We start from the raw sequence: 21,041 nt of genomic DNA, 5'->3' as shown, positions 1-21,041 counted from the left end.
GACGGACATTTTTTAAAAGGCAGGGGCCCAGTATCTAATTCTCCCTGAAACCCTACTCCAGCCCCCAAGCCCTCTGTAGGGGTTGCCAAGAGATTCAGCAAAAGGACTCGAACGTGCTTGATGCACATCAGTGGCATCAACCACCAAAGTGGGGCCAGCTGCTCCCCGATTGCTGGTTCCCCACAGCTCGCCGGTCAGGCTTCTCAAAACAGGCCTGGCACCTTACTGACACGTAATGAGGGCTCAGGCAAGGAAGCTTGGAGGGCAGAATCTGTCTGAACGGGCTGTTTCCTAGGAGAATGGAAATGAGAAATCCCTTGGGAGAACAGGGGTTGAAAGCAGAAATCACTTCTTTTTAGGGCTGAATGAAGCAGCAGTCCTCACCTGACTGCCTCATGCTGCCAAGTGTCCAGCCAGGTGCCTTCCTAAGGGCTCGCCACTCAACACACATCACCTCACTCCATTCCCATGGTGACCAGGCCAGACTGCATCCCATCCTCCAGAGGAGGAGACTGAGGCTCAGGAAGGTTAAGGCATTGCTCCACAGTTACCCAGACAAGACAGAGGAAAATCAGGATTTAAACCTGTGTGACCCCAAATCTGTGTTTTAACCTGTCTGACCTTCAGTCGCAAAGTTTAATCTTATTTAATAAACCTCACACAGCACTTAATCTGTGCCAGACTAGGTAGTGAGTATTTTACATACAGTAACTCATTTACTCCTCAGAATCTTTTATGAAGTAAGGGTTAAGCCTCATTTTACAGATGAGGAAACTGAGGGTCAGGGAGGGGAAGAAACTTGCTTGAGGTCACTCAGCTAGTCAGTGGCAGAGCCAGCGTGAAACTGCAGGCAGTCCGATTCCAGCGTCTGGGCTCCTAACCACTGCGCTACGGAAGGGGAATCCCTGCTGGAAGAGTTCATGGTGGACCAGCGGGGGGCCTGGTGTGTCCCAGAGACACACAAACCCCGAAGCCCGTATCTTATCTCTAAGCTGGGCTGGAAAGTGGAGCGAAGATGGAGAGAGAAAGAGAAAGCTTAAAAGAGCGTCAAGCTGCAGCTCCAATGCTGGGAACTAAGTGGGGGGCTCATTTCCCTTCAGGGACCGGTCGTTCCATTCAAGCTCGCATGGAAACGCCTGAGGGCGGCCTGCCCTGCACATCTCCACACGGCCCAAGCCCGCATCCACATAGCGGCAGCCCAGGACCAATGCGAGTTCGGTCATTACAAATCCACCCAAAAAATATCCACTGAGCCAGTCACTGACGAAGGGGCTACAAAAGGTTAACACTATCTTGCGATGGTGAATATCACTGTTTTGCATCTATCTTCCTGTAGCTTGACTTTATCTGTCTTCCTATTTATAGACTTCTTCCTCCATTTTCAATTTAAGCTAGAAATACCAAGTGCCTTTGTAAAAAGTTCTAGTCAAGTAAAATCATTCAAGACAGAGAAAAGTATTAAGTAAACAACTATAGGTAACATGTGGCTATGATAAAAAAAAAAAAAGTTCTGCATGTGGGATGCAAATGGCTGCATCTTGGCATGAGAGAAAGAGCTTTCCAGTTACACAGAAAGAAGTGAGACCAAGGACCACAATTTTACCACCTAAGAGAAATGAGTCCACCTCTCCAAACTCCAACAACCTCGGGTATGAAATGGAGCTAACGTTACCTCTCGTACTCTGAAGTGTTATTCTGAAGACCAAATAAAATTGTGTATGGAAAATGTTTGGCCCACAGTAGGTGTTTCTTAAATAGAATTTGTTTTTCCCTTTCCCCAGTCTCTCTCCTTCAGACTCCAGGAGGGACCCTTTCACAGGTTCCACGGAGATGTTTCTTTGTCTCTTCTGACAGACACTCAAGGACAAGCAGCTACAAGACAGACACTCTGTAAAGCCCTGGGGCCCACGCTAGACGGGACAAGCGGTCCTCAAAGGGACTCTGGTCTCATGGGGGAGACAGACATTAATAGAGCTAACGAAGCACTGAACTACAGCCATGATACGTGCAATGATTAGCATGTGGTAGTTTGAGGGAGGCTCCCTAGGGGTCCTGACCCAGTCTGGGAGTCAGATAAGGCACCTTGTAGAAAGATGAGTCGGGGATAACTAAGACCACTGGGGGGGGGGGAGAAGCAACAGGTGATATGGCCCTGGGCAGGCATGCAACTTACAAGACACTGAAAGACTGCTCGTGTGGCTGAAGAGTATATATAGTTGCATTGATTACAGGAAGAATGAGGAGAGTAACTCACCTGATGGGCGGATGACCACAAGCCAGGTACCAGGCTACGAAGTCCAACTGCGCTGTCATTGAACTGGCGCCGTGAATTAAACTCACGCGAGATGAGATTAGCTGGGCGAGATGAGTAATCAAACTCACGCAGGGAACTGAACTCACGCGAGATGAGATTAGCTGGGTGAGATGAGTAATCAAACTCACGCAGGGAACTGAACTCACGCGAGATGAGATTAGCTGGGTGAGACGAGTAATCAAACTCACGCAGGGAACTGAACTCACGCGAGATGAGACGCCAAGGGAGAGACGGGCAGGTTGTAGACCCTACAGGGTCTTGGAGGCCTCGTCACGTTCCCAGTCTTCACTCTGAGAGCAGTGAAGCCATTAAGGACCACTGAGCACAGCACGATTGTACTTGTGATTTAAAGCTGTAATTCTGGCGGTTGGATGGAGGTGCTGAAAGGGCAAGGGGGAGCATGGAGACCAGCTAGGAGGCAGCACAGGGGGCCCAGAGGGGCGATGTTTGAATGGAGGTGGCGGCGGTGTGGCTTCGAAGAAAGTGCAGACTGGGGAGATGTTTGGGAGGTAAAGTCAACACAGCCAAGCGCCTGACTGGATTTGTGGGGGTGAGGGAGATGGAAGTATCAAGGAAAATCTGAGACAGTTGGGCTTCTGCAGCTGGGTAATCATGGTACTGTACACTAAGCTGGGAAACAATTAAGGAACATGAATTTTACTGAGGTCGTTTTGAAATTTGAGGTATTAATTCTCTTGAGACGTTCGAATGGGAAAAAAATACACAGGAACACAGATTTGGAGCCCGGAGGAGAAACATAAATTAAGGGAATAAATTACTGAGTCACTGTTATACTGGAATATGCACCAATTATTAATGTATCGTCTCAGCTCCAAATCCACTGCTGTGTGACGCTGGACTGGACCCTGTAGACATTTGTTTCCAGCCAGCTTCGTGTTAGGCATGGACAATAGAGGGCGCAAGAGAGACGCTGCCAGACCCGAGTGGGAGGAAGGGACATCCTTTCCTCTGGTGTGCCGTTTTCCACCCTGCAGCAGTAGGCGGGCGTGCAGGCGGCCCTCATCGAGGAGCTGCAGCCAGCGTCCTGCGGCAAGTTTCTGTGCCACCCAGTAGGATGCCTGTCCTGCTGATAACCAGGGCCTGGCCAAACAGATGTGAAATACAGCCTAGGTGGAGAGGGGGCCCCTCTTGACTTCTGAGTTCCTTCCTTGTTCATGCACCCTCAACCCTAGGGAAGCAGCTGTTTTGCCAGAGTTGCTACTTCTGAATCTCCTGAGTCCTGACTTCTTTTCATAGTTAACGTTTTTACTAGATGACAGTTCTTTGTAGTACTTTTTGCCTTTGTAACGCTGCTGTGGCTTTGGTCTCTTGACTGCACTCAGACTGTACAGGGTGACTGAACACGTAGGGGCTGACAGGATCACCTGCGGAGACAGTACAGAGCACTAAGGAACAGGTCCAAGGACTCAGTCTTGAGGAATTCCAAGATTTATTGCAAGGGAGAGGAGGCTGGTCTTACCAGGGAGACGGAGAAGGAACAGCTAACGAACATCATAAAGGATTCAAAAAGGGAAATCACAAAACAGGAGACAATCTTTGCAACGCTTATAACTGACAAAGAAGAGTCATCTAGAATATGCAAAGAACTACAAATCAATCAAAAAAGGCAGACTTCTAGTAGGAAAATTAACCAAGCTATGAACAGGTCCATCACCAAAGCGGGAACTAAATATATGAAGAAACCTCAACCTTGTGGATGAAGGAATGCAGTTTAAAACAACAATAAGATACCATTTTATACTCATTCAATTGGCAAATATGAAAAAGCCCACAACACTAAATATTGGCCAGGAAGTAGAGGTGTGTTGTCCTACAGGGTAGCTGCAAGCCACACGTGTCTTTTGAGCACTTTAAATGTAGCTAGTCCAAATTAAGATGTGCTGTTAAGTGTAAAATCCACACCCAATTTCAAAGGCTTTGTATGAGTAAAAGAGTATAAAATATGTCAATAATTTTGACACTGAAATTATAATACTTTAGTTAGGTTAAATAAGATGTATTATTAAGTTCACATAGTTCTTTTTATCTTTGTAATGTCACTACTAGAAAATTTGAAATTACAAATGTGGCTTGATTTGTGGACTTCATCATATTTCCTTAGAACAGAGCAGATGCAGAGCAATGGAAGTGTCTGTACATGGTTTCTCAGAGTGTAAACTGATACCACCACTTTGGAAAACCATTTGCCATTATCTTACAAAGTGGAACATACACCTATTCCATGACCCATACATATGCTAGAGAAATTCGTGCATATGTGCACCAGGAGGCATATACAAAATTGTTCACAGAAGCAGTGTTCATAATAGTCCCAAACTAGCAAGAATACAAGTGTCCGCTGTCAGAAGGAAGGCTAGAATTGATGGTGAAGTCACGTAATGGAACATTATACATTAGTGAAAGTGAAGAGAATGCAGCTATACACGGCATGGATAAATCTTAGAAACTCAATCTTGAGCAAAAACAGCAAATCACAGATGAGAACTAAAACACGGTACCATTTTTGTAAATTTCATTGAGCAGTAACAAGTGAACACTGTGCGGTTAGGAATGACAAGGCGTGGAAAAGTGGGTGGGGTAAGGGAGACATGCCCAGGGTGCTTCCAAAGAACTGGACATGCTCTACTTCTCCACTTGGATCATGGGTTCATGGGTGAGCTCATTCTCTTATTTTCAAGAAAGAAAGACTTACAATCATATGCTAGTTCTAAGAACCAAATGATCACAGTGACTCTAGTCAGAGCTATTTCGCTGAAATGATGAAGCCTGATGTAGTGATTTGAGGCACAGGTTGTCATGAGAATTTGAGGACCCCAAGTGATGACTGCTTTCTCAGGAAAGATGGTCGTGAAAGTGAGGAGGGTTGGGCAGGAGACCTAAGGTGACGTGGGTATCAGGGAGAGCTTATTTTTATTTTTATAATCATAATTTAGTTGATTTACAATGTTGTCTTAGTTTCTGGTGTACAGCATAGTGATTCAGGTATACATATTATTTTTCATAGTTTCATTATAGATTATTATAAGATATTGAATGTAGTTCCCTGTGCTAGACCGTAGGTCCTTGCTTTTTATCTCTTTATATAGTACTTTGTATCTGCAAATCCCACCTTCTAATTTATCCCTCCCTACCTGTCCCCTTTGGTAACCATAAGTTTGTTAGCTATGGCTGTGAGTCTCTTTCTGTTTTGTGTTCATTTGTGTCCTTTTTTTTTTTGATTCCATATAAAAGTGGTATCATACGATATTTATCTTTCTCTGTATGACTTACTTCTCTTAGTATGATAATCTCTGGGTCCATTCATGTTGCTGCAAATGGTATTATTTCATTCTATTTTATGGCTGAGTAATATATATATATATATATATGGTATGTGTGTGTGTATATATATATACACCACAACTTCTTTATCCAGTCATCTGTCGATGGACATTTAGGTTGCTCCCATGTCTTGGCTATTGTAACTAGTGCTGCTATGAACACTGGGGTGCATGTATGTTTTCAAATTAGAGTTTTCTCCAAATATATGCCCAGGAGTGGGATTGCTGGATCATACAGTAGTTCTGTTTTTAGTTTTCTAATAAATTAGGGAAAGTTTGCTTTAAAAATAGAAGTCACTATGTACAGATTAACACTGAGGAGAGGACTTCTGCTTCTGGTCGACTAGAGTGTTTTTGGTCAGCCTTCCTGCTAATAAAAACTAGAATAACTATACAAAATAAATCTTTAGAAAATCTGTCTGAAGGACTCATAGAGCTGTCAAGGGAGTAAGGAACTGCGGGTTGAATATCTACAAAAAAAAAAAAAAAAAAAAAAAAGAAAAGGGAAAGAGATGGGTCCAGCATTTGGGGTCGCTCTTCCTCAAGAGGCACCTGCCAAATCTGAGAGCAGCTTTCAGGAGGCTGAGAAGCCAAGCAAGGTGTGGAAACCCTCACCGGCTTTAGGGCCAGGACATACACTAACAGCCAGAGCCTCCCAAGGAAGAAGAGGCTTCATAAACCCAGTGCTTCTCGTAAGGACCCCCAAGGGCTTCATTCCAGGAGTGACTGTGAAATGGATGAAAAGAGTCCTCACAGGATGTCTGATCATCTCAAGCTCTGTGAAGACTGAGATGAAATGTAACCCCTGGCACTCCAGCTTAGCTATTTACAAAAAGCAAAAGGAAAACATTTCTGAGGAAACAGAGCATCATCCAAAGCCCCAAATTATCTCTATACTGTTTCCTAAATAATGCCCAGCATGTTCAAAAAAAAAAAAAAAAAAAAAAAAAAAAAACTACCACCAGGCAAATAAGAAAACAAGAGATGTCTAAAAGGAAACAGATGACAACAGAAATAGACGGTTACCAAATAATGGAGTTATCAAACATGTCTTCTAAGTAAACATGATTGATATGTTTAATTAAAAAGCCAGTTCTGAGAATTTCAGCAGCAGTGGAAAGCCATTAAAATGAACCAAACGGTGGTTCTAGAACTGAAAAGTGCAATAAGCTATGTTAAGAACTTGATAGTTATACTGCATAGCAGACAGACAGGCCTGAAATGATTACAAAAGAAATAGGCTAGAAGAAAATATTTGATCAGAAAGTAAAGAGAAATAAAAGAATCTTTAAAGATACAGAAATACTGTCAGAGCCGCGTGGGGCACAGCGCTAAGGCATACAATACCTGTGCAATTTGAGTTCGACGGTGTGAGGAGAAAGTGTCACAGTGTTACTAGAAGGCTAAATAAGAATCCTGCAAAACCATCAGTGCTGTTCAGGCACAGTCACCAGAAGCATGAGCCACAGCAGAAAGTGGCCGGGACACCACACCTATGCACACTGGAATTAAATTTCTGAAAACAAAATAGAAACTCTTAAAATCAGCTAGATAGATGAAACGTATCTGCTTAGTACTGACAGCTGTCTTTTAATCAGAAACAATAAAAGCCACAAGACAACAGAATTATATCTTCAAAATGCTTAAGGAAAAAGCTGCCAACATAGAACCTGATATCCAGAAGAATCATCCATAAAGTTTAAACAAAGACAATTTCAGAAGAATGGTAAGTGAGAAGACTCATCACCAGAAGGCATACACTAAAGGGAATGCTAAAGAAAGCACTTCTGGCAGAGTGAAAGTAATTTCAATGGGAACTTCTAAGTGAAGGAAGAAATAAAGAACAGAATATGTGAGTAAATATAATCAACGATCTAAGATTCTGTCTCAGAAATCTAGAAAAAGAACATTACATTAAACCTAAAATTACAAGGAGAAAAGTAAACTAACAAATCAGTGAATCATTAGCAAACAAATAAAAATGAACAAAGCCAAGGCTATTTATAAATTTAAAAAACTGATAAACTCAGGCAAGACCAATGAAAATAAAGGAGAGAGAAAACACAAATTACCAAAATCAGTACTGAAAAAGAAACATCACTACAGATCCTACAACCACTGAAAAGATTAAAAGGCTGTTATGAACAAAGTTATGCCACTACATTTGAACTTAGAAATAGTAACAATCCTACACAGACTCTTACAGAGAATTGCAAGCAATGGTATACTTCCAGATTTTTTTAAGGAGAACAATATAACCTTGATACCAAAAAACTAATGAAGACATTAAAAGTGTGCTCTTGCTGTTCTTTGGAAGAGTTTGTGGAGTAGTATTATTTCTAACATTTGGAAGAATTCACGTAGACATGAATTCATGAAGACACCTAGGCTTAGACCTTCCTTCGCAATAAAGTTTTTATTTTTATTACAGACTCAATTCTTTAATAGATACAGAACTACTCTAATATTTAAATTCTTGTAAGTTGTATTTTCCAAGGTAGTTATTTTATCTAAGTTTCAAGTGTATTGGCGTAATGTTTGCAATATCCTCATGAAAAATTTAGAAACAAAATATTAGCAAATCAGATTGAATAATTTACCACTCATGAGAAAGTCAGTTTTATGCCAAGAATGAAAGGTTGATTTAATATTTTAAAATGCTCTAAAATTTTAATTCTTCACCTAGTCAGAAAAAGGAGAAAAACCACATATCATCTCAACAGGTGGAGAAAAATCATTTACTTAAATTCAGCCCTCATTGATAATAAAAACTCTTCAGCAAATCAGGATAGAAGGGAAATAAGGTGATAAAGGTGTCTACAATAACAATACAGCTAACATAACAATGGTAAAATAGCGAACACGTTCTGTCTGAAGAAGGCTGGTTTTGGTAAGTGTGCCAACTAGGACAGACTGTGTTATGCTGCATAACAAGCAGCCCCAATCTCAGTGACTTAAAACAGCAGAGGTTTCTTTCTCACTGATGCCATGTCCCAGATCAGGTTGGCTGGTTGTGGGTGTGGCCTCCATTCCACTCTGGGCTCACTCTGGGAACCAGGCTGAAGTCATTTCTACCCTCCAGAGCACTGTAGTTGCCCAAACAGAGGAGGAAAGAAACAAAGTGACATCTGGTTCTTAAATACTTTTTCCAGGATGTGACACACATCACCTCTGCTGACACTGATCCAAGCAAGTCGCACAGTCCCACATAACTTCAAGGGACAGGGAAGTATAATTTTTTTGTATGCATAGAAATGAGCAGGGACAGGATAGGGGTGAACAGCGGTAAAGTCCCACAGTGAGTGAATGGGATGTTATATCACTGACTTCACAGATGGAGTACTTCTGGGAGATGAACCAGATGCCAAAATCCTCAGTGAATAAAGACACTCCGAGGAGGTCATACAAATTTGGCTACTAAGCCTGATTTTCTCTTGCTGGGTAGTTCTGTTGTGCGAGGCCTCCCCTGGCATCCTGAACTGTTTGTCCCATTGCTGTCTGCATGAGAATATCCCTTTAGGGTGTCAGGACCCTCGCTGCTCTTTCTAGAACACTTTCTCCATCTCTGTGTACAGTTGCTCAGAGCTCAGATTTTAGATAACTTGAGTATTGTTAAGAATATTTTGTTCCTTCCAATTCTCTCAGGAAAATGCCTAAGCTCAGTGCTAGCTTATGCTGTTTGATCCTCCTAAAATACCGATCCTTTTTCCCTCAAAGCATTTAAACCCTTCCCTCAAGACTCAACAGAAACCTGTCGCCACCCTAACACCCTATTCACTCCAGCTCGTAGCATGAGAGCCATCTCCCCTCTCTCCACCCTTTGGCTCTCCCCTGCAAAAGGAATTTTGTCTTTCCCGGAAAGCAGTGGGGAGAAGCTCTGCCTTTTCTCTCACTGGGAAGAGAAGTGATACCCCAGATCATGATCCATAAGAGTCTGATATCCACTGACCATTACAGACTGTCATTTAAAAAAAATGTCTTGGGTGTTCTCTGCGACTGGGAGTCACAATCCCAGAGCCCACTTTACAGACTCAAAGTTCTCTGCCCAGGCAAGTCTCAAAAGTTGAAATGAAGGGGAGGGTATAGCTCAAGTGGCAGAGCACACGCTTAGCATGCATGAGGTCTTGGGTTCAATCCCCAGTGCCTCCATCAAAAAAAAAACCTAAACAAGTAAATAAAACTAATTACCTCCCCTAGCAAAAAGCAAAAAAAAAAAAAAAAAAAAGTTGAAACGAAGGGACAAGAGCAGAAAGGCCATTCTGGACTCAAATCCAAGCCAGTTCTCTAAATCAACTTTACTGGTAAAGAGTCTGAAATTTCTGCATTGGTTTTTCAGTAGCTTCTGAAAATAATGTAAGAATAATGTAAGAAATTACATTACATTACAGAATTACATTACATTACAGAATTACATTACATTACAGAATAATGTAAGAAATCAGCCCCCAATAAGTGATGACTTTCATCTCTCATTCAACAAAGAGCTGCTCTAGGCCTTCCCTGGCCCCATTCTAGGCCATGCAGACACAAGGGTGAAAAGGGAAGGATGACTGCTCCCTAGTGAGCCACAGATCAGTGCGGAAGTGGACATGCAACCTGGCAATTAAATAAAATAAGCTGAAGTGTTCCCACCATGTTTCAAGGAACACAAAAATAACAGGCGCCGGAGAGGACAGCTGTGTTTGCTTTCACCTGCCCGCCCAGCGTCCACGGCCCTTCTTCTAAAGATACCCCAGTGTTCTCTGAGAGTATTCTGCACATACCTCCTTAGTCTTAATGCCCCAAGGGAAGCCAACTCTACACCCTGAATTCAAGGGTGGGCACGTGGTCCAGCCTGGCCAGTTAGAGCTCAGCCTCCCTGGTCACAGCCACTGGTTCAAGACGGGCCCACGACTTCATCAGAACCCATCAGAACTAACCCTGGGATGTTTCCTGCAACAGCAATGAAAAAGATGCTCCCTTTTCCAAACTTGGAGCTGTGAGGTTGCGAGCCGGGGGCTGGAAGGGCCCCCAGAGGAGAGAGCCAGCTGTAGCCACACAGGGGAGGGAAGCCAAGAAGGAAAATTCAGGAACCTGGTTCCACCCCTGGCCAATAAGAGCGACACCTTTGTTCATTCATGTAGCCATTCATCCATCAAAAATCTGCTGGGCACCTGTTACATCCCAGGTGTTCTTTTCGGCCTTGCAGACACAGCAGTGAATAAATCACACCGCATCTCTACTTGAAGGAGCCTGTAATCCCCCTGGAGGAGATAAATACACAAAAAATGACGCCCACTTGAACAAGATTGCTCTGGCTGCTGCACTGAGGTGCCACTGAAGGGGTAAGGGGAAAAGGAAGGTTACTGTAGTAACCTAGGTGAGAGATGTGACCCTGCCTGGGACCAGAATGGAAGTGATGCAGGTGGTGAGAAGTGGCCAAAGCCAGTTCATTCCCTTCAAAGGCACTCATGTCGCTTCCCTGTCACCTGCAGCTAGAGGAGGAGAACATGCCATGTCCTGTCTACTTCCGGATGCCACCCACATCAAATGCCCTGTTACTTCAGATACCACTAAGAAGAGAGAAATGCTACCAACTAATCTGTGATGTGATTCTTTCTCACCCCTTGAAAGTGCTCTAAGTAGGAACAGCTGTGACCACATGCAAGCAATAAAACTACATCACAAACACCGCCTTGAACAGCAGTGACCATAAAGCACATCCCGATGTCAAAACCATTAAACCAAGAGAAAACGTGTGCCTTATAATCAGTGAAACAGAACAGTGTGCATACATATGTCTGACGTTACAGAGATGATGGATGCCTGTTTTATCCTCACGACATCCATACTTATTTTTATGAGGGTTGAAAGGTATAAACGCAACCTACAATTCATTTCTACTTAACCATCTCAGACTGATTTATGGCCATTTTCTTCATCCCCCATGTACAAGACAAATCAAAATGAATTTTTAAATGAGACATGGATCTTAAAATCTAAGGTTTACCTCCTAGACTCTTGCATTAGACACACACATGCCTCATACAGATGTGGACACCAAGCCCTTAAGCCCACATCCCTCACATGGCCACCTCTCTAGCCTCCATCCCTGTACATATTCTAGAGACAAGAGCAAAGCTTATTCAAAGCAATTCTAAGCTTTCTCAGGATATTTTTGGTTTTCACCTTATGCACAGACCACAAGTGATACAGGTTGGAAAACCAGGTGTAACATGAGTGAGCTTGCCTAAAGTTTCAAAAAGAGTTGAAACAAAGTTGGAAGTGAATCCTGCAGCCTCAGAGATTTCAGCCACTTTGTAAATCACACTGACACAGACACCCTGGGTTCAAAGAACTGTCTCCGAGTAAAGCATGATTGCAACTGAGGGGAGTGATTTTTTCATTTTCATTGCCAGAATACGTGTGTGTGTGTGTGTGTGTGTGTCATCTATTTATTTAAACCAAGAAGATGCTTTCACGTTCTAGACTGCACGTGAGGTTACCTGGCCCAGTAACACTTCTTTTTAAGTGCCCCTGTAACCCACAATAATCTGAAATGAAAATACCCAGAGCTGGTTCTGAGGTTGTGAAATCAATATCCTCAAATGTGGACACTGGCCATAAATTGGTAAAATGTTGTTTAAAAAACCCTTTGGAAACACAATTTAAGAACATGTTTCTGGAATCCTAAAAAGTAATCAATCCTTTGATCCACTAATCTTGCTCCTTGCACCTCATTGAAGGAATTCACTTAAAAGAAGAGAAATGCTGTATGTACAAAATTTTCAAACAACTTATAAGGATGAAAAGCTGATCTGGGTGCCTCCTCCAGAAAGAAAAAAGAAAGAAAAGCTGAAAGCAGCCTGCACATCTAACAAGAAAACATTTAAGTAAATTATGATAGTTCCATCTGATGGAGTATTACAGCTCATTAAAATAATAACTGTGAAGACATTATGGCAACATAAAGTACTTAAAATCTGATGCTAAGAGAAAAAGCAGAAATCATTTTATTTGTGGCAAGTGTACTTTTATATAAAAATGTCTAGACGTGGATAAAAACAGGAAAGGAAAAAATAACTTCAAAACAGTTTTGACATGAATCTGGAATGGTAGATAATTTTGTTTTCAGTCCCAGAACTAGTATTATGATATGACTGCTCAACAAATGTTTTTATTTGCATTCTTTTTTATTGAAGCAGTCAGTTTACAACGTAGTGTCAATTTCTGGCACACAGCATCATGTTTCAGTCACACATGTACATAAGTATATTCCTTTTCATATTCTTTTTCATTACAGGTTACTACAAGATGCTGAATATAGTTCCCTGTGCTACACAGTACAAACTTGTTTTTTATCTATTTTATATTAGTAGCTAGTATTTGCAAATCTCAAACTCCCAACTTATCCCTCCTTACCCCCCTTTATCCCCCAGTAACTGTAAGTTTGTTCTCTATGTCTTTGAGTTTCTCTCTGTTTTGTAATAAGTTCATTTGTGTCTTTTTTTTTTAGATTCCACATATAAGTGATATCCTATGGTATTTTTCTTTCACTTTCTAGCTTGTTTCACTTAGAATGATCTCCAGGTCCATCCATGTTACTGCAAATGGCATTATTTTATTCTTTTTATGGCTGAGCAGTATTCCATTGTGTAAATATACCCCAACTTCATCCATTCATCTGCTGATGGACTTTTAGGTCGTTTCCACATCTTGGCTATTGTAAATAGTGCTGCTGTGAACACTGGGGTACATGTATCTTTTCAAATTAAAGTTCCTTCTATCCAGAGTGGGATTGCTGGATCACATGGTAAGTCTATGTTTAGTTTTTTTAAGGAATCTCCACACTGTTTTCCATAGGGGTTGCACCCATTTACATTCCCATCAGCAGCACAGGATGGTTCCTTTTCTCCAGTCTCTCCAGCGTTTATTATTTGCAGACTTCTGAATGATGGCCATTCTGACTGGTGTGAGGTGATAACCTCATTGCAGTTTTGATTTGTATTTCCCTAATGATTAGCAATATTGAACATCTTTTCCTGCGCCTTCTGCAAATGTTTTCTGAAGGTGGTATCTGAGATGCCTGTTGCTAACTACCGAGTGCTGTCAGATGTGTTGTTACCATCTTCCTGTAGGTATCTGCACAAAGAGACCTCCATCAGAGCCTGGTCTCAGTCGGCGTGGTCCTACATATCTGTGAGAGATGCATTTTCCTGTAGGCCCCCGGAGGTGGCACAAGGAAGAGCATTAGGTGCCAGACACTGGCGTTAGGCAGGCCTGTGTGTGATTCCCAGCTGATCCATACACAGGCCATGGGACCCTGGGCAGTTTTCCTGAGGTCCTCTGTAAACTCTCTAGCAAAATGCAGGTTCTGAGACTTCCCTGGCTGAGCTGTGATATTAATTCCCAGTGAGGTATGAAAAGTTGTCCACAAAGGCATCAGTAAGTTACAGCTGCTGTTAATATTATGTGGATGCAAGTTAAATGTTTGCCGTCAGAATTTAGATGGTCATGGTACAGTTATGCAGTGGCGTATTTTCAGCTCTCGTTTAGCTTTAAATTGCTTATGAGACAGATCTGTTCTGGCCAGGCAGGTGTCTGCATCATCAGCCACCCAATAACTGGTTTGGGAGAGCGAGTTCTTTCACTGGACCATGTCACTGCCCTGCTTAAAATCCTTCAGTGATTACAGATGCCTATAAAGTCAAGTCCAAACACATGGCCACTGGGCCCTTTCAGGACGGCCCAGCACTCAGTGTTCATCTCCTGTGACTTCCAGCCTTACACTCCACACTGTAGGAGTACTCAAGCCCCTACGATCTCCGCAGTGAGTCATGATGACTCTTTACCATCTGTCTTTGCACATTCTGTTCCCCCCCCCTCAAAACACCCTTCCGCTTCTACTGACGTCTCCTTCCTGGGAACTCCTACCATTTCTACAAGACCTAGTCTAAAAGAAAGACTTCTCAGACCCTCGTCTCTGCCCCTGGGTTAGGGCCCCTCCTCTAGGATGCAGGATGCCAGTCGCCCAAGTTCACTGCACTGTCTTGGCTGGCTATCTGCTCTGTGAGCTCCCTGAGGGTTAGAGCTTTACCTTCATCCTCTCTGTATCCCTGCTGCCCAGCACAGGGGTGGGTGCAGAAAGGACGATCAGTCAACACCTACGAAATCAACGAATCAGTTGGCAGCAAATAGTGTTTTACTTGCACCGGTATTGAGAAAGATGCTGGCAAAAATCAAACAAGTTAATGTTTCACTGAGCTGGAAGCCGGCAAAATGAGAGTCCTAACCTGGTATTTCAACCCGCCCCAAAACAGGTAGTTGACCTTGAGCCTGACCACTCTTGGAATGAGGAACAACAGCAGAAAATCAAAAGGTTGGCTACGCCAGATATAACTATATTGCCAATAAATATGTGAAAGTGTGTATCCTGGGATGAAGGATCGAGACCATTGTCGATACAAGGGAGGCAAATTTCCTCTGCAAATTCAAGACAAAGATGCTAAGAAAGTTACCTAAAGGATGACCTTTGACCCAGGCTGGTACCATGAACCTCTAACACTGGGGCTGGTATATACGTTTGTGCTTTCTTCTGGGAAAGGAGTCCCCGGCTTTCATCAAAGAATCCTGTTACGGGCTGAACTGCGTCCCCTCCAAACTTCAGATATCGGAACTCCAACCTCCAACATGACTATATTTGGAGACAGGGCTTTTAAGGAGATAATTCATGGTCACCAAGGTCATAAGGATGGGGCCCTAATCCTATGGGACTGATGTTCTTATAAAAAGAGGAAGAGTCAGCAGAGCTCTGTCTCCTCCAGTGCACAGGGGAAAGGCCATGGGAGGACCCAAGGAGAAGGGGCTGTCTGCCAGCCAGGAAGGGGGTTCTCACCAGAACTCAACCCTGCTGACACTTTGCTCTTGGACTTTCAGCCTCCAAAACAGGGAGAAAATACATTTCTGTTGTCTAAGCCCCCACCAGCAACAAACTCTGTTTTTTACGCATCTGTGGTATCTTGTTACAACAGCCCGAGCAGACTAATATACATCCCTTCCCCAGAGTAGACAGGAAACCTTTGACTTGCTGAGAACAGAGAATTTCTGGCCAGGTCCTCCTCTCCATCTGTCAATGAGTGTATCTTCTCATAGGGTCTGAGCAACTCGGAATGTAACCGCACAGGACAGAAGTGCTTCAAAAGGGCCAAGCCTGTCCTACATCCACCCCAAGAAGACCATCCCATAGCAGAGCACACATCTGAATACTGATTTCACTGTCAAGATCACTTTGAAGGGGAGGGTATAGCTCAATGGGAGAACGTGTGTTTAACATGCACAAGGTCCTGGGTTCAATACCCAGTTCTTCCATTAAAAATAAATAATAAATAAATAAACCTAATTATCCTCCCTGCACAAAAGAAAAATAAAATAGTAATTAAAAAAAAAAGAGATAACTCTGATTTCCAGAGAGCAGTTCAGGATCACTGTGAACTTGGCTGGGGAAGAGTTCAGCTACATGGTGTCCAAATGCATCCTGTGACACACAGGAGCCTCCACCACCCGTCTACCTCTTCTCTGTCCTCTCCTGGCTCTCCACCTGCCTGTGCTCCAGACTAAACAACCAGGAAGGGCTCAGCCCTCCTTGCGTCCCCAGGTCCCTGCACTGGCCCCCGTCACTGCCCTTATCACCACGAATGGTCCCTGGTGATTCAGTGCCACTAGACTAGGAGCTCCTTTAAGAAAGGACCAAATGGGCCTGGCTTATTGAATTACATTGACTGTATTCAGGTGTCTTTTGAGAGGGACTGCTGGGATAAACATCTGACTATCACCCTCAGCCTTGGTAGATCTAGAGACCATGATCTGTGCCCACAAACCTATGCCTGGGCACAGAAAGCACTGCCTTCAGGGCAGACTGTCCAGCCTCAAAGCCAGCTCCAACCAGAGCACATCCCTTTCTCCAACTGTAAAAAGGAATAACGAAAGTACCAACCTCACAGGTGACCACAGACAAAGCCCTAGAATGGTGCATGGTACCTGGAATACGCTCAGTAGTCCCAGCTCTTGTCTGGGGCACAGCAGAGGCTGGAGAAACCAGTGCAATAGGAAACCGAGCTTTTCGAGGCAAGGAGTTAACAGGTAACACTCTGTGCGGAGCTCTGTACTGATTATATTTACAAGGCACTTCTCGCATGAATTACCAGCGGTTAGTAAGACAGTAGGTGGTATCACACGTCTCATCTCCTGGGTGAAGAAATAAAGGTTTCAGAGAGTTTAAGTAAGCTGCCCACAGACACACAGCGCTGGAAAAGGGATTCTGCTAGTTTAAATAATGAGCTCTACCGACCTGAGCAACCAGGAACCCCAGCTCTGGAGTTCTGATGAGGTTGGCCCGCCTGCACCACTCCTCCACCTGGGAGGCTGCCAGCCGCGGGACGCCTTCCGCCCAGCCACAGAGTTTAACCAAGAAAAGTTTCCTGAGGCCGCCCTGGGCGACTGAGGACGGCAGCATGGAACCTGCCCGAGCACGAGCCCAATGCATAGTGTACACACACACACGCACGCACGCACGCACGCAGCCTCCTTCAGCCCGGGCTCTGAAGGAGACCTCGGCTTCCTCGGAGCCCGAGCAACATCCAAACTCGCCTCTGAAGTAACTCATCCCTCCTGCTCCCCCAAGTGAAGCCTTCGGATTCAGTCTCCTCTCGGAATCCGCCGCCCGGGCCCGCGCCCAGCACCGTCCCCGCCCCCAAGGGGACCGACACGGAGGAGTTGGGTAGAAGCCCGGCGCTCGGCCAAGGGTGATGGAAGGAGGGATGTCCGGCCGATGCCCAAGGGGGCGGCGCGGGGCGGGCGCCCCTCGCCCTCTTACCTTCCTCATTCTCGTCAAACACCGGGGGCTTGTGGGAGTGGTTCCCGCCCATATTCCGCCGGGGCGGCTGCCGCTGCTGCCGCTACCACATGCCCGGCGGCCGGGACGCGGGGTGCGGGGTGCGGTCGCGGGATGCGAGGCGAGCGCCCAGCCCAGGCTGCAGCGGCGCGCCGAGCGGGAGGGAGCCGAGCGCCGCGCAGGGGCGGGAACCGCGCCCGCCGCGCCCCCTCCTCCCGGGCGGCGCTCTCCCGCGGCGCCCGCCGCGCCCCCGCCGCGCTCGCTCGTCCGCCGCGCCCCGCGCCCGGGCCACCGAGCCGCGCTCCTCGCCAGCTGCGGCGGGCGGGAGATCGGAGGCGGCGCGGGAGTAGGAGGAGCAGGAGCAGGAGGGGAAGGAGGGAAAAGGAGGGGGCGCGCGGGCGAAGCGCCGCTGGGAGCCGGGGGCAGCCTGGAAGAGAAGGGCGCATCCGGCGAGCGCAGCACTAGGGGTCGCCAGGAGGAGAGGGCGCGGGCCGCCACCTCCCCCCCGCACCCACCCAATCTGCGTGCAGGGTCAGCCCGGAGGAGTCGGGGTGCTCCGTCCAGGCACGAAGTGAGCATCGTGAGCCTCTACTACGTGCTGGTCCCCAGCTAAGCACTTTATAAGCACGATCCCAAGTTACCGCTCAACAACCCGATAGTTAGAAAAATCAGTGTTGTCCATTTTCGAGTCAGGTAGACTGAGGTTCAGGGGTAAAGGAGCCGTTCGGTCAGTAGGTGGTCTGTCGTGGCTGCGAAAGGAGCCCCCTCAGTCCCCATGGGCTTTCTTTGCCTACTCGGGCTGAGACCCGAGCACTGCTGTGTCCGCCAGTTCTGCAACAGAAGCTTTTCTTCGCAGTGTTTTTCTAAATGTTTAATGAGCAAGAGTCTAGACCCTTTTGGACTCAATCTGACCTCTTCATTCTACCGGGGAAACTGAGTTTCAAAGGGGGCGTGGTTTGCTCAAAACCCCTCCGTGCGAGCGGTTGTGCGTGGGCTGCGGGATTCCCCCAAAATTGAGCCAAGTGGCCTGAGTCTGATAAAAAGGCGGTTCGCATCCGGGTCCTTGAGGCCCTGGCGGCGGGAGCTGGGGACCCTAGTCCAGGGACAGGTATGCTAAGGACGGGGAAGCGATGGGGGCGCCCCGAGTCTCGTGGGGCAGGCGTGGACTCTCAGAGGGCGCTCCCTAAGGGAAACGCAGGTTACCCGCGCCGTGCAGGCCTCCCCGCCCTGCGCGCCACGCTACGGGAAAATCTTTGGCCACATCCTGCCACCTGCTGGGCACCTTAAGCCACTGGCAGTGCTTTGATAGAAATTGGTGTTCCTTTTTATGTCCCCATCGTGTCTGCCCCACCCCTAAATTCCCCCCCCCGGGGGGGGGGGGCAGGGTTGATGGGAGGGATGTCTCTAACACAGCAAGAAAGCTCCCAGAGACAGCTGGAAGAAGTTGAGAAGATGGAGCCAGCCCCATCCAGCTGAAGTTTCAAATTGCTAGGCCTCAGTTTGAGTCCTAGCAGGAGTCAGACAAGCCTCATTAACAGAACTGGTTCTACCACTTACAGGCTACGTGTGTCCCGCCCCGGAGTTCTCATCTGTTGAATGGGGAGGTTGATACTGTAACAGAAAAGAACAAATCTGACTCCATATTAGATCTGTTCCTTTGGCTTTAACCCTGTGCCCTGTTTTCTAGGCTTCCCCTTGCTGGTTCTGCACCTTTTGTACAAGAATGTTACCTTTAGCCTGAAATATGCAGGAGAGCCCCTTCTCAAGGCTCTGACCTTTAAGGTTATTAACACCTTTGCACTTATATAAAGATAATAAGTTGCAGAATAGAAAATAGCATTTGTTTTGTTAGAGGTTTTACAGGGGCAGCATGACCTGACCCACATGGACAGCTGCAAGAACAAAGGATTCTAAGAGCAAAGAATTCCTACACTAAGAAGTTTGCACCAACCAACCACACCCCTTCCCCTTTTTAGTATAAAAGGAGCCTAAATTCTGACTTGGGGAAGATGGTTCTCCAAGGCATTAGTCTGCCATTTTCTCAGTCTGCCAGCTTTACGAATAAAGTCACTATTCCTTGCCCCAGCCCCTCGTCTCCTGATTTATTGGCCTGTTGTGCTGCGAGCAGAACGAGTTTGGACTCAGTAACAATATTAACTCCTCAGCATTGCTATAAGGATTATATCAAATAGTATTTATAAAAGCGGGCAACAGTGCCTGGCAGGGAACAAATGATCAATAAATACTCCTTGCTTTCCAGTCTGCACACAGCATTGACTGGGTGGCCAGTCTACAGCAGGCAAGGTACTGAACCAAGATAAAGGAGACACAGCCCTTAGATCAAGAGGCAGGAGAAGGGATGGTGAGAGCTGTGAGTGCTAGGCCCTGTTCTGCCCAGATTTCATGCCACTTTGCCACTCCCTGGCAAGCTTAACCTCTGTTGGCCTCAGTTTGTCCATCTGTAAAATGGGGATAATAATAGTATTTCTCCCTCTTGGGTCGTTATGAGGAACAAACCAATTGATGTTGGTGCCTGGAACATAATAAGCACAACACAGCTGTTATTTATCATCCTGAGTAATGAGCTATGGTGTAAATTGTACTATTTGCTCACAATTCTTCCTTCTCCCCCTGTCCTCAACATGGCTCACTGAGATGAGGGGGCATCTCCTACTTTCCCACGATCAATGTGGAACTTGCCATAAGTTTTACTTTGGCCAATGGTCCATGGGAGGAGGTGATGTACAATGTGCCACGTGACAGCCTTAAGATGACACGTGTTTCAGCTCTCTCATCCTTTTGCTGTCTACCATGAGAAGAGCTGGCCCTCAGTAGCCTCTGTTCCTAGAGTGAGAGACCCAAGGAGTACACCTAAACCCACCTGTATCCCTAAGTAGAGCTACAAGTTCATAAGCAAGAAAAATACGGGTTCGTGTAAGCCACTGAGATTTGGGGGCAGGGGGTGGATTGTTTCACAGCATCATCACAGAAAGAGCTGATGAATACATATATTAAATTAACAGTCCTGCATACAAAGACTATGAGTGTGATTCGTGCTGTGTTGAAGGGATCCCAGGAGGGTATGGGAACACAGGAGGCACTTGTCCCAGTCCTGAGTCAGGAACAGCACAGGGTACCCCAGAAAGCAGTCACAAGCATTTGTTCCTTCCCTTCCTCCTTTCTCAAACAACCACTTTCTGAATACTTACGGTGGACCAGGCTCTGAGCTGGGTGCTGGAGATGGACCCAACTATGAGTAAGTCAGAGTCAACTTTCACAAAGTTGATGTTTAGAAGGCTGGTACAGGACAAAGGCAATATTCACAGAGTGGGTCACACTTTGATTGGGGGTGGGAGAGTAAGCAGAGGTGTGAGGAAGGCCCCTGAACTGTTACCAAGTCCAAGATGGTAATGCTCGCTGCACAACAGGCCAATAAGTTGAAAGATGAGTTGTTGGGGCAAGAAATAAGGACGTTATTGGGAAAGCCAGCCAACCCAGAAGATGGTGGACTAGTGTC

At 45.6% G+C, this 21,041-nt stretch overlaps 1 protein-coding gene across 3 annotated transcripts in view; it reads right to left on the bottom strand.

The window, feature by feature from the left end:
• STK32B (serine/threonine kinase 32B) overlaps positions 1 to 17,830 on the bottom strand; it is a 301,945-nt gene extending 284,115 nt beyond the window's left edge. For 2 of the 3 annotated variants that reach the window (XM_074350409.1, XM_074350427.1), the window contains exon 1: positions 17,507 to 17,828. In XM_074350409.1, the coding sequence (XP_074206510.1) occupies positions 17,507 to 17,558 (52 nt within the window). In that variant the 5' untranslated portion in view covers positions 17,559 to 17,828. Of the gene's footprint in view, positions 1 to 17,506 lie in introns of all 3 variants that reach the window. The other variant, XM_074350416.1, reaches the window with a different exon arrangement.
• Between the last annotated feature and the right edge of the window lie 3,211 nt (positions 17,831 to 21,041).

Source organism: Camelus bactrianus, chromosome 2 (genome assembly GCF_048773025.1).
Source record: "Camelus bactrianus isolate YW-2024 breed Bactrian camel chromosome 2, ASM4877302v1, whole genome shotgun sequence".
Taxonomy (NCBI): Eukaryota; Metazoa; Chordata; class Mammalia; order Artiodactyla; family Camelidae; genus Camelus; species Camelus bactrianus.
The sequence above is the reverse complement of the archived record's forward strand: the minus strand, read 5'-3'. Positions and strand labels throughout refer to the sequence as shown.